The following is a 16,732-nucleotide window of genomic DNA, read 5'->3' as shown; positions in this document are numbered from 1 at the left end:
CTTTTGTATTTTCTTCTGAAGCAGGTCCTCCCCCAGCTCTTTTCCTTTCTGAACATGGCTGCACCTCCTCAACCCTCCTTTTCCTCCTGTTGTTACCCAGTTGTGCGAGTGGGACGAGGAGCAGAGCGAGAGCAATTTTAGCTGAACCAAACCAGTTCCAACCAGGTGCTCATGTCCATACAACTCCCACTGCCAGCTGCAAGTAGTTTGGATGAGAAACTTCTAGTTTTGAGTGTGTTTGTGTTGCAGCCTTTGCTGGAAAGGCAGAGCCCCACTGGTAGGTAGAGCCAGATGCAAAGGTGGCAGCTGGGTAAGGGGATGCCATGGTAATGGATGTGGGACTAGGATATGGAGTTACTTCTCCAGCTCTGCCACTGTTTTCCTCTGTCCTGGTAGGGGATTACCTCCCAAACCTAGTGCTCATTTCATCCACTGATTCTTTTGTGTATTTAGGCTGTAAAATTAGGGATTGTGGCTTGGTTTTTTGGAGTGTGTACTGACACTCTGACTAACAGGTGAAGAAATTATTTCTACATACCAAGCTGAGCTTATACCCTTTTAAACACTGCTGACTTCAGACTGGTACTGTAGCATCAGACATGGCTAAAGAGGGGACAGATTGAAGTCTTAGTGCTATGGAAATTTTCCATTTTTCTAGCATTACTTCTAACACCTGAGATGATTCCTGATCACACACTGACTCTGTTGTGTCCTCTCCTGCTTCCTGACTATTTCTTTGCACTAAGATTTGTTAAATCTTTGTACCAGTTTCTAAACTGCTTTGCCACAGCATCTGTAAATCCAAGGAAATGAAATTTTCCTTAATGAAGCAGCAAAGAACTATATGCGTAGTTGCAGAAGAATTGTTTCGCTTTCATTGTTAAAAGGGTACTTAGTATGAAAATTTCCTCTCATGTTTTTTCCTAGTAGCCCAATGTTTTATGCTTTATATAAACTGCAGACTATTTTCTTAGTACTAGAAAATGTTGCTGGTTTTATGACTCCAGGGATATATGGAGAGACTGTGTGTTGTCAAGATAGCCAAAACTTTTCAGTTTGGGGCTTACTCTTTCATAGGAGTGCTTCCTGTAGGGGCTTTCAGTAGGAATGTCAGGTAAATTTGCTTGCAGGTTCTTCTTGAAGTGCCAAGAAACCTTGTCAGGTGTTCAGAGCTCATTCCCAGAGCAAATCATAAGAGCTGGTTCTTGCCTTGCTGAGGTCCTCCAACTCTTTCTGAATTAAAAACAATTAGTGACCACCCGATAAGTTTTGCTCAGGTTCAAATTTGCAGATAACTCATTTTGGGTAGTAAGTCATTCTGTTCTCATTCTGCTCAAGTGATTTTTTTTTTTGAAGAATTACCATTCCCTGCGATATCAAGCCCCTTAGCTTTGCCTGTTTGTTAGAAACGCTAGTCCAGACCTAGGGGAGCCGCGTGGTCAAATCAGTGTTTAAAACCATCCCTTCTTGTTTTCTGAGCTGCTGTGCTGTGTAAGAGGAGCAAGTGTTTGTTTTTCCTCCCGTCTCCACCACTCCCTGCCTCGGGGGGGTGTCTTTGTCACCACAGGTAACAGCAGAAATGGCAGGAATGCCCCCCCCCCCCTCCTCCACTGCCGGACCCTTCTCTGCGGGGGTCTGTAAATCCCCCTGGGTGTGCTGGGACGTGCCCGGGCTCACGCTCGGAACGGGCCTGAGGTGGATGGGGCTGCAGTGGTTTTTCTGCCAGAGTATATTGTGAGACACCAGATCGGTAATTGTTGGGTCAGAACCACCTTGTGTGTTGTGTGTGTACGTGTAAGGAAGGACCGTGCCGGCGCTGCGGTGCCGCCGTGTCCCTCACGGAGCCCAGCCGGGGCAGCCCCGGAGCAGCTGCCGCTCAAAGGCAGCGGGAAAACTTCCCCCCCCTTCCCAGCTCCTGGATCCCCTCAGCAGCCTCAGCCCGGCAGGGACAGCGGGAACACCGCCCCCCGCCCTGCCCTGGAGCCCCGGAGCGGCCGCTGGGTCACAGGGGGGGGCCTGGGGGGTGTCCGCGGGCACCGGAGCGGCTCCAAGCGAAGGCATGTGCTCCCCACGCGGTGCCGGCCCTGCCTCGGGACACTGAGAGCTGCTCTGCCACCAGGTGCCAGCGGGAGCTGTGTGACCTGTCTGCCCTCCTTCTCCTTCTTCTCTCTTCCTGTGCCTCTGCTTCTCTTTCTGTGCTCCGTTCTTGATGTTCTGGGTAGAGTAAAGCCGGAGGGATTGGATTTTGGCTGGGTGTTGTGGATCAGTATGTGCTGGGTGGGTTCTATGGTGGAATGCTTTGTCTGGATTGTGTGGTGCCCTTTGGAACTCCTGCCGAGTTGCCTTACTTACCTCTTGGGAACAAGTGTGTGGCTTATTATTCTTTTCATGCTCTCTCAAGGTATAACAGAACCCCATCTTTATTTTTTTAAAAGTAAAACTCCTGGCTGAGCCCAGGTACTACAACTGACCAACTTGATAAATAAGTGATTTTTGAGTGAAGTAGTGGAGGCAGCAGAGTGTTCTCTGTCTCTCGTCCCTCAGCAAGCAGCTGTGCCTCTCACCCAGTTTTTCATTTCGTGTGCCACAGTGGTGTTTTTTTTTTTTTTTGGGCTTTGGGTTTTTAATAGATGTTTAGAAGGCAGAGAATTCAGGAGCCACTTTACCAAGTTAAAATTCCGTGTGTTTAATTGACCCTTTAAAGAAGTCAATGGCTACTCCAGAAATAAGAGTTTAACCTGAGCGTTTGTTCCATTATTCGAGTGCCTTGTTGCTGCTTTATCCATCCGTGAGTAGAGCAGCACCTGCGAGGAGATACAAAAGGTCTGGTGGCTTTGGGGAGCTCGGTGAGTTTTAGCGTTAAAGATGTAATTTTTAATGGGCTCTTGAAAAGAATGGGCGGGAAGGTAACAAATTGTTTTGAACTCGTGAAGAACCGTGTGTAGAAAAAGACTTTGCTGTTGTCGAGGGGAGTTTTACTGTTGACTTGAGGATGTACGTGTGGTTCTGCTGCTGGTTTATTGTCGGAGCCCGTGATTCTGAGGCCTGATAATTGAATTGTGTGCTGCCAGGAGGAAACATGGAGACAGTTTCCTCAGGGACTGTCTCCTTCCGGTGGGATACAGCGAGTGAATTACATGAGGGGACTTTCAGGGGAGCACAGCAGTACCTGAGCTCAGCTCTGATTAAAATCATTGACAGCCTTGCTGTTTCTACTTGTAGCTTTCGATGCAGGTTTCTGCTAAATCCGTCTCACCAGTCCTCCGCGGTTTTCCCTTGGGAAGAGGAGACAAATTGCTGTGTTTCATTGAATTTATTCTTAATGATAATGGGGAAAAATAGGTATGTTTTTAGCAGGGGGATGACACATGACATCCCCCAGCTGTGCAGGCACCCTTTCTGAACTGGCACTGAGTGTTCACTCTCACTGCAGGGAACTTCATCCTGGAGTTAATCCAAGTGTGGCTGATGGATCAGTACACTGCCAAAATCTCCAAAACCTGGATGAGGTGTATTCCATAAATGGCTGCAAATTGCAGAGTTTGCATATGGATTTGCTCTGAACCTACAGGGTCAGATACTTCTTAAGCGCAACTTGTAATTTCTTCATAATTCTTCGCAGACAGGGTGATTAGATACTGGAAGGGGCTGCCCATGGAGGTGGTGGAGTCGCTGTCCCTGGAGGTGTTCAAGGAAAGACTGGATGTGGCACTGAGTGCCATGAACTCATTCACATGGTGGTGTTTGATCACAGGTTGGACTCGATCTCAGAGGTCTTTTCCAACCTAATTGATTCTGTGATTCTGTAATTGTTCCCCGTCTGATTTAAATGTTGATCTTAATATTTTCTTTATAACACGTTGTAAAGATAATAGTCACATGGCTTTATTTGAAATAACCTCTTTAAAATGCAAAATAAAAATAAGAGTAACACAGAACTGCATATGTTTTTTTTCTTCCAGAGATGTGCAGTGCTTTCATGTTCAGAAAAGGATAAAATGGAGTATTTCTGTATTAAAGAACCATTTCATTATGATTAACTATTCCCAGTGGAAGCCGTTGTTTGACTCTCTGTTTGAAGTTTGTTTCAGCAAATTGGCTTTTTCCCTTTGAAAACTTTGCCCAGATATTGCCATCCAGTAGCACTAAATGGTGCTTGTTTACCAAACTGGCTTTATTTTCCCAAGTTTATTTTGCTTAGCACTGTATCAGGCAACCTTTGAAGGCAGTCTGGTGTCTTTCTAGTAGACTGACTGGTATATTTAGAAGAGTTAGATAAGCTTTCAGACACACAGGTTCTTCTTCAGATTGGAAACGAGGAGCCACAGGTTTCGCAGCTGAGTGGAAAATGAGTTTATAGAGTTTGATTAGTTGTGCATCAGTTAGACCATGACCTTAACTGGCAGGGGCTGGGAGCTGTGCTCCACAGTGGCCGGCAGCACGTGGCAACGTTTCACACACTGGGGAATAAAAGACTTTCCAGCCAGAAGGGCCGTGGAAATGGAGGTTGAACTGAGCAATGTGTGACTTCCCAGCCGCAGTGAGCACTCGGAGCAGAGCGGAATTGTTTTTCTTAGGGATGTATATAAAGTGATTGGCTCTCTGGGGCAACTAACCCGTGCAGGTGCTGCGATGCACACCCACTTTTCCTGGTCTCCTTGACATAGTTCTGTGGAATTCTGAAGAACAGTCAATCCTGCTCCCAACCCACCGTGGTGCCGGTGGCTCCTCGGAATGGATGAGGAACTCTGCTCTCTAGCTGGGGTTATGTCACAAGCAAGTTCCCAAGACACTCTGACTCACTTGGCATCATTTTGGGCAGTTTAAAATAGAAGTGAGCCAGATCTTCAGCTGGTATAAATTGGTGTTACTATATTAAATTCAGATGGGCCTAATTATAAGTGCTCAAGAAGTCACTGAGGGTTGCACAATCTCTTGCCTTTGTGAGTGTGTGCTCACCCATAAAAGTGAGATTGCACAATGCACCCTCTATGAATGCATCTCTGTCCCAGCTGCTAATTGAAAAAAAATATGGTGGGATTAATAATTCACTTCTCTTGGAATATTGTATTATAAATGACTGGAGGGATCCACCACTTGCATTAAGAGATGTTACTCTATTGTGAGATTAATAAGTCCCAGCAGCAGTGACTGGAGGTCTCTAAACAGGGCAAAGTTGGACTTGCAGGAGGTTTGGTGGTTTTAATTTATTTTTTATTTTTTTCCCCAGTTGCTATGGCTTCCGTGCCTCCTGCACAGAGTGCAGTCTCCAGGCCTGCCTGGAGGAAGTCATTAGCAAAACTCCAGTTGACTCAGGGGGGGAGGAGGGTTTGGGCTGTTTTGCTGCACAGGAAAAGGGGCATTTTTCTGGCCACTACCCAAGTGTGTTTTTCCTTTACAGAAATCTGCCTGGTGGTTTGCAGTAGGGAAATAGGAGTTCTCCAGGAAGTTGATCTCTGTCCTCTTAATTGGTTGTTTGAAAGATGAAAGCAAATGCCCGGGGTGAGGGAATTCCAGGAGGTTTTTTCAAACCAAAGAGCTCCTAAGAAATGGCACATTAGGAATTCTGATTTATGCAAGCCCCGCCAAATGCTGCCTGCAGAGGTGCTTGTGTGGATGCAGATCCTGCTCTTGTCCTCTTATTTTAGAGCACAGGCTGCAGCACCTGTCAGGGTCTTGCTTCTGGAGACCTGAACATATGAATCAAATGTGGAAGTTGGACCATCCTCCTCCATCCAGGAGGATGCAGAGATGAGCAGGGTTGTTCTGATCCCTTAACTGTCCCTGGGAATGCTGGTCATTGCCTTTTCCTTTCTTGTGTCTGTTCTTAATATGTGTTATTCCATTTAAAAGGGTCTTTTTATGTTTGTGTAATGGGAAGTCTAGTTGTACTTTTTAAAGTGAATAAGTCATTAATTCAGTTTGTTGTTCTTTTTTTTTTAAAAAGGTAAAATACTAGAACAATCCAACAAAAAAAAACCAAAACAACCCAACCCCCCCCCCAAAAAATCCCAAACCAAGCAAACAAACAAACCAAAAAACCTTGTGACACTCGCTGTGTGTGGCTCAGCATCTTTGTGTAAGATCTGTTTTCCTTCAGCATATTTAATTTCCCTCATGTGTTTGCTGTTAAAGCCTTTATTTTTAGGGCTCTTTAGTCCTTGCAGTCATCGGAATCTGATTTTTATGACATGGTCTGCATGTGCCTGCAGCTTCTGTAGAACGTTTCACAGTGGGCTGGAGACCACCTCAGAGCGTGGGTGTTGTTTGTTGTGGCAAATATAAGCCCTGCTTCCTGCCTTAGTTCTTGCTCTGGGTGAGACAAACCCACGTTTAGCTCTGCCATATTCCATGGCTTTCGTTCCTGCCGGGATCTAAATGGCCACATGGATTAAACTCAAAGATAAGCCCTGCAGTGTGTCATTGCTTTACTTCAATTTGCACCTGCTGCCTTACCTGCACGTGAGGCTGTTGGAGATGGAGGTGTGGCATGGGCCAGATTTCTGAATTAAAACACATGGAGACATCACTGCACCACTCAAATGTGGCTGGGACTCAAGACATCGATTCTGCCACGACAGGAACGATGAGAACATGGGAATGTTACTGTCAAACCCAGGGAAAGATCTGTGGCTGGTAAAAAATCAGCACTGCTTTCTCACCAGGGCAGTTGTTTCCCTCTGAGGAGGAGGTGGCTGCCTCCAGGCCTGGGGACCGGTCACACTGGGAGATGGACACTCAGGGCTCGCTGTCCTGGGCAATTTTGAGGCATTTCTTGTGCAGTTGTTTAATTGAGTGGTGAGAGATCACCAGGCTTTGGTGCATTAAACTCTTGGTGCCAGTGGTGGGGCAGGATGAGAATAACGTAGTTGAGATCTGGAAGCAAAATCAGCTTCAAACTAGGCTTGAACATTGGGTTCCCAAACCGTGAGGTGCTGCTGAGCTGGAACAGGGACAGCTGTAGGCAAGTTTTTGGTACAGTGATCAGCTGTCCACATGAGAGGCTCCAGGGCTGTCAGGAGAGTGCCTGTGTCCATATGCCACCTGTAGTGGTGGAGTTTGGGTTGTTTATCCTAAAGAGGTTTACAAAATATCACCTTTTATGACCCTGCTGATACTTCTTTCTAATCTCGGCAAGTTTCATTATCCTTGTCCTCTTCTGGGCAAGCGAGAACAAAAAGTAACAATCTCAATAGTGCAAGTTTCCCCTCAACAGGCTACTTGAAGAGGGGGATAAAGGTGCTCCTGGAGTTCAGGAAATACTAGAGCAGGAGGGAATTGGGATTGCTGTAGAGGACAGAGGAGAAGGTGATGAATGTACAGTCACGTGAAAATCTGTTGGTAGAGCTTGCATCTTGATTGACAACAAAGGTCTGCAAGAGCTGTGCAGAGATCTCTCTCTTCAAATGGGGGGAAAAAAATAAGGATCCAGAGTAATTCATGGCAAAATAACATGTCCATGAATTATTTTTTTTTCTTTTCTTCTTTTAATTTAAAAGAGAAGGAGCAGTGGCTTTGTCCAGCACTGAGATTTCAAATTCCCCACGCAGTATTTGCAGTTACTTATTTCAGGCTATATTTAGTCTGTCATTGAGCCACTCTAACACGGGTTATTAGTCCAAATGCTGGTGTAAGTGAGGCAGAGAGGTTTAAGATGTGCTTTAAGACAGTCAAGTAATGCTAAATCAGGTCAGATCTCTCACTGTCCTTGCAGGACAGTTGGTGTTGCTCCTGGCAAAGCACGAGTGGTGCCATGTGGATGTGAGTGCTTCCAAGGGATCCGGCAGCCGGGATTAGCACTTGGTCCCATCTCCAGCATCCTTCCTCATTGCAAATGCGGAAATCAGGGAAGGGAGGTTCTTCATGTTACACGTGTGTAGGGGAGGGCAGGAGTTTCCTAAGAGGAGCTGTCATTACGTGCCAGTTTTATTCCAGTGGTGTAACCCATAACTCATGAACTGTGAAATGCTTTTCAAAAGTACATGTTTTTTACTGAGCAGCAGTCACTGAAATAGTTGGAACCTGTTATCTTTGTAGATATAACACTTCTTGGGTTTCATATGCACTTTTCAAAATGTTCTGGCAATAATGAAGTGGATTTTCTGTTGCAGAGGCAGGGTTCTCTGTTTCTAATGATGCCTTTTTCACACTGTGACTAGCATTAAAATGCTAAAATTGTATTAAAAAGATTAAAACAAAAGCACAGCAGCTGCTATTTAGTGAGGCAGGAAATCTGCTTGGCTTCTATATAATCTATATATCAAAAGGGACCTGCATAGTGTTGCTGTTGGAATCACTTAAGTGCACCAGAGCTCTCCTGGAAGCTGATCCCAGTCTGGACAAGAATCATTGCAAACAGTCAAACCCCTGCCAGGTGTGGGAAGTGGGACACTGATAACATATCGAGGCTCTTGGAATGATGTCATAATTATTTCTATTGCAATTTTCCCTTCCAGGAGACCGAGCTGCTGGATATCAGCCTTGTCAAAGATGCCAGATGTGGAAAACATGCCAGAGCTCCCAAGGTAGGAATTCTTGCTGTGTGCTTCCATGTTACACTGGTGACCTAGGTAAAAAAAAAAGGGAATGATATGCAAGAATTTAAAAAGGAAAAAAAATTTCCTTAGCTAAGAAGTAGTGTTCTACCTTTTCTTCATGTAACACGGTTTCTGATGGGAAGTGTTGGGATTGTTGAGCTCTTATTGTTGGATTCTCTATGGAAAATACTGCCAGGGAGCAAAAATCCTGGTTCATCGAGGTACACTTACAAGTTCTTGGCTTCCCTGATGGCATGGAGCTGATATTTGTTTGGGTCCCTGTTGTATTTTGTGCTGTTGGTTTCCCTCTTTTCCTCTTGAGGCCAGAAGGAGGTTTTTGGTTCTTTTTAAGCTGCCGTGGGAGAGGTCGGGATGCCAGCTCCCCTCAGCTTTGCCCTGACGCATGGCACACTCCTCTGCAGTCTCTAAAGACAGGAGGTTGTAGATATACGTTCTCTCTGGTGTTTTTGTTTGGACAGACACTACACATCAGAGAAAAAACCAAAGCACTCTGCTCCAGAAGCACGATAGCGCCTCAGGGAATCACAGGAGTGATAGGGGGGAAAAAAGGAATCTCCTTCGGGGCTTCAGAGTGTGGCCTTGCTGCTGCTGAGCTGTGGTTGAACATCCCAAAGGAATGATTCTTCTCCCCTCATCCTGAGGGAGGAAAACGGCTGTGGCTTCCCAGGAAGCACACGAGGCACAGCCCCACAGGCTCCTCGGCCCCCCGAGGGCAGGAGTTGGGAATGCCAAAGGTTGTCTCTCCGTGCCAGGATGCACTTGTAGTTATCTCCGAACAGACTACTGGCATTTGGTTTTCAAAGCTTCCCATGTAGTGCTGGCAGCATTTTAAAGGCTGAGTTATAATTGAAATGCAGCAGAAGTACTTTGTGACGTGCACATTAATACCAAATGAGTGCAACCATGATTAATGATTCGATGATGAATAGCAATAAAGTATTAACAATGTCTAGGACATTATTTTAAAATGCTCCCCGCTTTACAGAGGACATTCGTGTTCTTCTAACAAAATGTTTTGAGCTGAAATTTATGCACAGCTATTGCCTTGGTGACTTTTATTTATTGGGTTACATAAAGGCTGTTTTTGTTGCAGCATGTTACGGGTTTGACAGCGGTGGCATTAAGTGAAGGGTATGAGAAAATCCCCGCTCTTTAGGGTGGTGAAATGCACCACCGGTGTGAATGAGTTTGCTTTTTGTCATTGATCTGTGTGGGCAGAAGGAAAACAGCACCTGGGTTGGCTGTTGAGAGGATCTTGCCAATGGTGAGAAAAAAAAAATGCTCGTTTTGGGGCCAGTCATGGAAGTTTTGCTTTGATCCACGTTGTGGGGCTGAGCAAAGGAGTGTCGACTGCAGGTGAGGGAATGTCACAGAAGCCCTGTTTGTGTCACTTCCACAGAGGATCTAAAACTAATGTAACAGCAGGAAGGCTTGGCTTGGAGTCAAGCAGCAGCAGCTTGTGATTGCACAGAGGTTTCTAGTAAAACCTCTGGAATATTGGCTGTGCATGGAGGACACTCTTAGAAGTTCCCAGCTTTTCAGAGGCTCTTTTCCACAGCTCTGCTTCCAGGTGGGGGCAAACTTTCAGAACACTAAGAGTAGATTTTGTCAGTGGGTTGTCATTAAGAACTTAAGTTAATGGGACTCTTTAAACCTCATTTAGTGTATTTCTGATCCACTGCTGCCTTTGGATAGAAATAAGTGTCTTTTTAAATAAGTCTTGACTTAAATAAACAAGAGCAATTCCTTTTTATTTTTACTGCAAACTCAATTTCAGTGTCATTAGCAACACCTATAGTAAGATTCCAGAACCCATTGTGCTGCTACACAGGACCATCAGCAAGCAATGATTTTAGAGGACTATAGGCAATCCTAGTTACCAAAAACCAGCCTGTTCTCACGCTGCATTCAGTGCACCTTCCTAATTTCTGTAACAGAGAAAGAAACACAAAGGGTTTCTCAGTTTCTCCTCCAGCCTTGTTGGTTGACATTCCCTTTTCACAGCATTTCTCCAGGAGCCCACATATATTTAATGATTGTTCTTGCATGTTTGCTGTTGCATCTTTCTGGGTTTCTAATCCAGCAGCTCTGGTGATTTTCTCCATTCCCTCTTAGGAATAGCCTAGAAGTTTAGCCTTAAAAGTTCCCTTGAAGACATGGAAGTGCAGCTTTAATCCCAGAATTGTCACATTAAGGTAGCACGAGGAATGAGCTGAGATCACCTCAGGGTTAGAACTCAGGCTGCAGCTGTGCAGGCACTCAGGGTGCAAAACCCCATCCCCTCCTCCAGCTTCTGGTTTGTGATGATTTTTAGAGTCTCCTGGAGGCTCTCTCCTGCTCTTTGCATTCCCTGGAGACTTAAGAAGGGAGCACCAACACTATTGCTGGGTGAGGGCGTAGCTCAGAAAGGCACCTGCTAAAGAAAGACCTTCCTGAGGACCTCAGGGACAGTTACCCACAATATATAGAATATCCCAGCAGCAGAGCGTGGTCCCAGAGCCAAGGCCACGCTCTTATCACCCACTGGCATCTCTTATCTGTGCTCCCACACTTTGGGGTGCTGCAATGAAGTGTTACCACGTGGACAGGAACTTGGGTTTCTAACCATGTTCTTTAGTGGGCACCAGATCACCTGATGCTCGGGAGATGAAAAGCTTGCCCTGCAATCCCAAGTCAGTCAGCAGTGCACTGGAATGACCCCGTGGTTCGGAGGAGCTTCAGCGTCGCCTTCTCCTTGCGCGTTGTCAGGGACGGCTCCTTCTGTCTCCCTCCAGCTGCTATTTTCAGAAGCAGTAACAGAGTTTGCTGTCTCAATGCAATATACATGGAAAGGCTCATTCCTTGGAATGAAGGCAAATCTCAGGCAGCACAGGGCGCTGCAGCAGATCTCTACACGAGAAGGAAAATTAAAGTAATGCTCTGAGGAGAATGAGAAAAACCACATTAATTGTGTATGTTGGGAGAAAGGGCCCGAATTCAAAATACAGTGAAATTATACAGAAGCGATGGAGTTATAAAATGATTATCAGGACCTTGCCCTTTTAGTTTGCATTAGAATCAGATAGGAAAGGGAGCAAGAGGGATTTCGAGAGCAGGAGATTATTATGCAGTTAGTTTTTCCTTCCGAAGACGTGACTGCCCACGATTGCAGCCATGGCTCGTGCTGCTCTCGGGGACTCAGAGCCGTGTCAGCCATGGGGCAGCAGCAGCAGCAGGGTGCTCAGGGCTCGCACTTGTGATTGGAAATGCTGAAGGAATGTGAAAATCAGGAGTTGTGCCGAAGCAATGGTTTGTTTCCCTTTGTGCACATGTTACCTGGCAGCCCTCTCTGGAGCCCGGTGTTGATGTGCAGACCCAGAGATGTTGTTTCTCTTGTAAAGTTCAGTGTCGAGGTCTGCAAAATAAAATAAAAGAAACATGTGCTTTTGTACAATGAGGCGTGGAAACAGCTCTGAATGTTCACACACCACCTGCAAATCGTGGAAGTGCCACTCAGAAGAGGGTCCGTGCTCTTTAAAAGGAGTCGGGGCTAAAAATGTCAAGCCACCAGCAGATCCTGAAGGATGGTCAGGGGGTGAAAATTTGGCAGCTGCAAGCTCGCAGGACGAGGGAATTCACACTTCTTACCATCTTGTATTTACTTTAGCCAACAACAGTTTCTATGGAAACTAAAATCTTCGAGCAACCGTGCCAGTGTTTTTACTCGGGAGAAGGAATATCAGGATGAGTTGAGAAGGGATGAGGAAATAACCCCATGGCAAATGCTCAGATTGGAAACTTTTGATGCGTTCGTTTCCCCTCGGCATCCTGTTCCCCCCTCATAAATCATTCAGCAGGAAATGAATTTCTTTAAATAACATATACTGTGAAACCTGTAGGAGATGAAATTATGAATGATGGAATCACTCTCATGCCAAAATGTGTTTAGAGAGCAGTCCCCAATTTTAAAAAAGCTAGTGGCTCCCCTGCCCCAATTTTTCTCACTTTAACAAGCCAAGCTCTGCTGAGAAAAATAATTCAGATGTTTGAATGTCAGAAATTTGCCAAGACCCCACCTACTATTAATATCATCACCAGCCTTTCTCTGTTTAATGAGTTTTCTTGAAATACTCAAGTAGAGAGAGATGATTTTGGGTCTATCTCAGTTGTAGCTGAAAAACTACTGTGGAAGGTTTGCTGGTTTCTGACCCATCCACAGAGGAAAATCAGCATTTCCTGAACTAGGTGGGCTCGGAAACTAAAAGGAAAGGTAACAAGGAAAGAACCCTTGGTTGATTTGCTTCTGAGTTAGGCTCTAATTGCTGATTTATGAGCCCAGTGACTACAGCCTGTCACAATAAACCTAAATCAATCACTTGATTTCCTCCTTGTATCTGAACTTGCCTTTTTGCTGGCAGCCCGTGATTTTTATGGTCAGGTTGTTTGTTTTTTCTTTTACCAAGAGAACAAAAGAGGCCTCCATCACTTCTGAAAGATTTGAAAGCAGACCAACTCTTCTTCTCTCTATAATAAAGTCTGTGCAGGGACACACGTGTTGTGTTTAGTGACTACCCTGATTAGGGTACATGTGGGAAATGGCAGATTTTTTATTTTTTAATTTTTTTTTTTTTTACTTTTTGGCCCAGTCAGTGAATTCCCTGTTAAAGCCAGCTGTGTCCATGGATCACACAGCAGAGCAACACACCTGCTGCCCTTTGCAGCGCCAACTCCTGGGGCTTTGCCTGTCTCGAACGCTGCTTTTGATGTTATTTTTAATCTCCTGATAAACTCAAGCTGCTTTCCCTTCGACAACCTTGATGCTAAATTAGAAACTCAGATGTAAATTCTGCCTAAGCAGTGCTCTATTTCTGCCAAAAAGGAAATAAAAACGGGATATGCAGGCAGCTCACCTTCTTCCCATCACCTTGGGGATAACAGTGACAGCCACAAGCACCCGCCCCAAACTTGTTTGTTCTTTTACATAACTGCTTTTTTTTCTGTAATAATGGTGAAGTTACATCAACATGTTCTCCAGGTTGAGTTTTACTTTAATAAAGATGGTTAAAATTGAGTTATTTGGATGGTACTTGGCCAATGGTCCTGTGGTAAGGATGGGGAAATGCAAGTAGTTGAATTCCCGGAGCGTGGGAGTTGTGGTCACTGAGAGTGAGGGGGGTGTGGGCCTTGGAACATCCTTGGGGAGGGATGAGTTCGCTCTGCCCTTCTCTGCCTGCTTTCCTACAGCTTGGAATCACCTCTTCTCCAGGCTGACCTGGCTCCTAATGACACCCAGCAGCTTTTGCTCTTCCAAATTTTCTCCACCAGTGTGGGATTTATTCCTAAAAGATCTCCCCACTCCCACAGTAAAGGCCTGTGGCTTTTTCAGGAATCAAAGCAAGGTTCCGCACGGCCAAGGGGCTTGAGATTGGGTTTTGTTTTTAATTTTCTTTTCTAAACCTGTTGAAAGTCAAGTTCTTTGGGAAGAGTGTGTCTCCAAAGAGGAAGCTGTTGGTGCTGCTATCCAGGGAGCTCTTCACTCCTCCACCACCTAGAGAAATGTTGCTGTTGCCTTCAGAAGCATTATCCCTGTTACTCTGGAAGCAAAGCAAAGCTTCCTGGAAGCCAAGCAGGGCTTCCTGGAGGCTCAGTGGCCCTTCTCCTCCTGCTCTCTCAGGTCCCAAGCCCTGTCCCAAACACACTGCCTGGCTCAACTGAGGGGATGAGCTCAAGCATTCCACAGGAATGAATCCTTTGCAGCCTGCGGGGATTCCTTGGCTGCTCGTGCCCGAGGCTGAGACACCTCAGAGATGCTCACCAGCCCTCTGCACCACCAGGATGGCCCAAACTGGTGATTTTATTTACGACCCCCTAACGCTGAGGGAGCTGGGACCTCTCCAGAGGAACCATCCCTTGTATAACTTTAATCTCTGGGCAGTTCACCGGAATCACTATTTACCAACGTTCAGGGCAGAAAGCACGGGTTTTTTTTCAAAGGCTTTCACTATGAATCACTGCCAGAAAGATGTAATTATTTTTTTTCCCTGCTGGCTGACAGTTGCAGTGAGCTCTCCGTGCTGGTTGGCTTTATGCTTTCCCTGTGTTATATTTATAAACCCCACATCTCCTTTCTGTTTGCCAAAGTTCTCGGTGCAAAGCGTGCAAGGGAGAAATTCCCTGCTTTAAGAAGCACAGAGGCGTTTTCCAACTGTGATTTTCCAAACCTGACATTTAAATTGCAAAAGGTGGGCGCTCCCCAATTAAATATGTGGTATTTGAGTTCCTGAGGACACCAGAGAGCATCAGTAAAGCTGTGCTTCAGATGCTGCTGCTGAAGATGCTGCTGAATAAACCTGCACACATGCACACGTTTATTTTTTTTCCCCTTTGTCTCCTCTGGTGTGATATTTTGTGTGATTTCAAGGAGAGGTTGACAGAGACACCTTTGTGTGCTCTCAGGCACACATAATACTCCAAAACTGTATTAAATCCATCCCCAAGCCATTCCTGTGAGCCTGCAGGGGATTAGAGCAGCACACTGGAGGGCAGGGACTCAGCTCTGAGCTGAGCTGTGCTTCCTGCAGGTGGGAAGTTTGGTGCTGTGGTGATGTTTCCTGCCATAGCAGAGTTCTTTGGAATTCCCTCCACGCTGGTCCGGCTTGGCTCAAAAATTAAGAATTGTGGGGATGATATAAAGTTATTTTGGGGGTGTTATTAGCAATGCTGAGGTGTTATTATTGCCTATCACTGTCTAATAGTATCTGTTTGTTACCTTGCACCCCCTGTGTGTTCACATCCACCTCTTGACTTCCACTAAGATCACAAAATTTTGGGAAAGTACAACCCTTTTTGTTTTTCAGTGTTGCTCCAGTATCAGTGCTGTTTCATCAATAGTGCTCCAAGTACAACACTAATACAAAAACCAATAAATCAGGTATTTCTACTCATAAAAAGAAGGAATGCTACATTGTCTGTGTCATGATCACTCAGTCTGGAAAGAATTTCAATTTTTTTCATGGGAAAATGTAAAGGTACTAAATAACTGGTCTTTCCTTTGGAGTTGTAATCTCCATCTAGAAATATTTCATAAATATTACAGTATATATTTCATATATTAGTGTATATTTTAGCATAAATATTAAAGTATATAGAGATCTGCTGGTAGTGCAGTACCCTCAAGCTTCAAACGCAGAACCAACAGGCTCAAGTGAAAATGCCACAGCAGATGCATTTTTTTGCAACTGCTTAGAACAAATGATTTCAATTTTCCTGGTTTATTGAAATCCAGCCTGGTGATTTTTTTATTACATCCCTTGTTAACTGGCTGCTTGAGGAAAGCTGGTAGGTTTTAATTAGTTGCAAAGGTTTGATGGACTCATTACCATTGGCATATAAATGGCTCGTTCTTGTGGAACCAGCAAAACCATTTAGGCTTGGGAAAAAGAACCCTGGAAAGAGGGTCAGGGGTAGATCCTGAGTATCCCTGGATCACAGAGGTGCCAGGTGAAAATGCCCCCCTGCTCAGCTGTCTTTGGGCAGGACTTGTGACTCAAGCTACTTGGTTTTGAGATTTGTTAAAAAGTTTCCTTTAATATCCACATTATTTAAGCTTTAACTCCATTAGAGCAGCTTCCAGCTTCAAAGTTTTTATTTTTCCATATTAGATTAGCACCTTCCCTGTCTCACAGCTGAGCACACTTGGCTGGGAAACCACACATCCACCTAATGTTTATTCATCCTACTTGTGCTCTGTCCAGTGCAGATGTCTAAGAAAAAAATGATGGGAAGAAATTTGGCTCTCCAAGCTTAAACTTTGATCAGGAAATAATTACGACCTTGCCATAAATAATCCTTGTTTCATCACCGTGGGGTGGGTGTGTGTGTTCCCAGGCGTGTTGGACACCCCGGCTGCATCAGGGACAGGATGCCCATGGCAAGTGTGTTCCTGAGCCTTGGATCCCAGGGAAACATTTTATTAGGAATGTGAAAGCAGGACTTCCAAGAGCCAGTTACAGATCAGGAGAGCAAATGGGAATAGCCCGGGGTGCGTGTGAACTGTAAAGCAGCAAGAAACTCCGAGTGTTTCCAGTGTGAAATCAGTATATTCATGTTAAATCCATGTTACCATTTTTCCAAAGCATGAGGCAGAACCGAACCTGGTTTCTTTTGCTTTATCTCCTATGGATATTATGAAGTAG

The 16,732-nt window shown here is 45.1% G+C and overlaps 1 protein-coding gene across 2 annotated transcripts in view; it reads left to right on the top strand.

Annotated features, from left to right (window-relative positions):
- Positions 1-16,732, top strand: part of PLCB1 (phospholipase C beta 1) — a 335,327-nt gene that overhangs the window by 83,828 nt on the left and 234,767 nt on the right. For both annotated transcript variants that reach the window (XM_027693456.1, XM_027693457.1), the window contains exon 3: positions 8,457-8,525. In XM_027693456.1, the coding sequence (XP_027549257.1) occupies positions 8,457-8,525 (69 nt within the window). The remainder of the gene's footprint in view (positions 1-8,456; positions 8,526-16,732) is intronic.

This window comes from Neopelma chrysocephalum, unplaced genomic scaffold (genome assembly GCF_003984885.1).
Source record: "Neopelma chrysocephalum unplaced genomic scaffold, ASM398488v2 Primary Assembly neopelma1_91, whole genome shotgun sequence".
Taxonomy (NCBI): Eukaryota; Metazoa; Chordata; class Aves; order Passeriformes; family Pipridae; genus Neopelma; species Neopelma chrysocephalum.
This window is presented reverse-complemented; position numbering and strand designations above follow the sequence as displayed.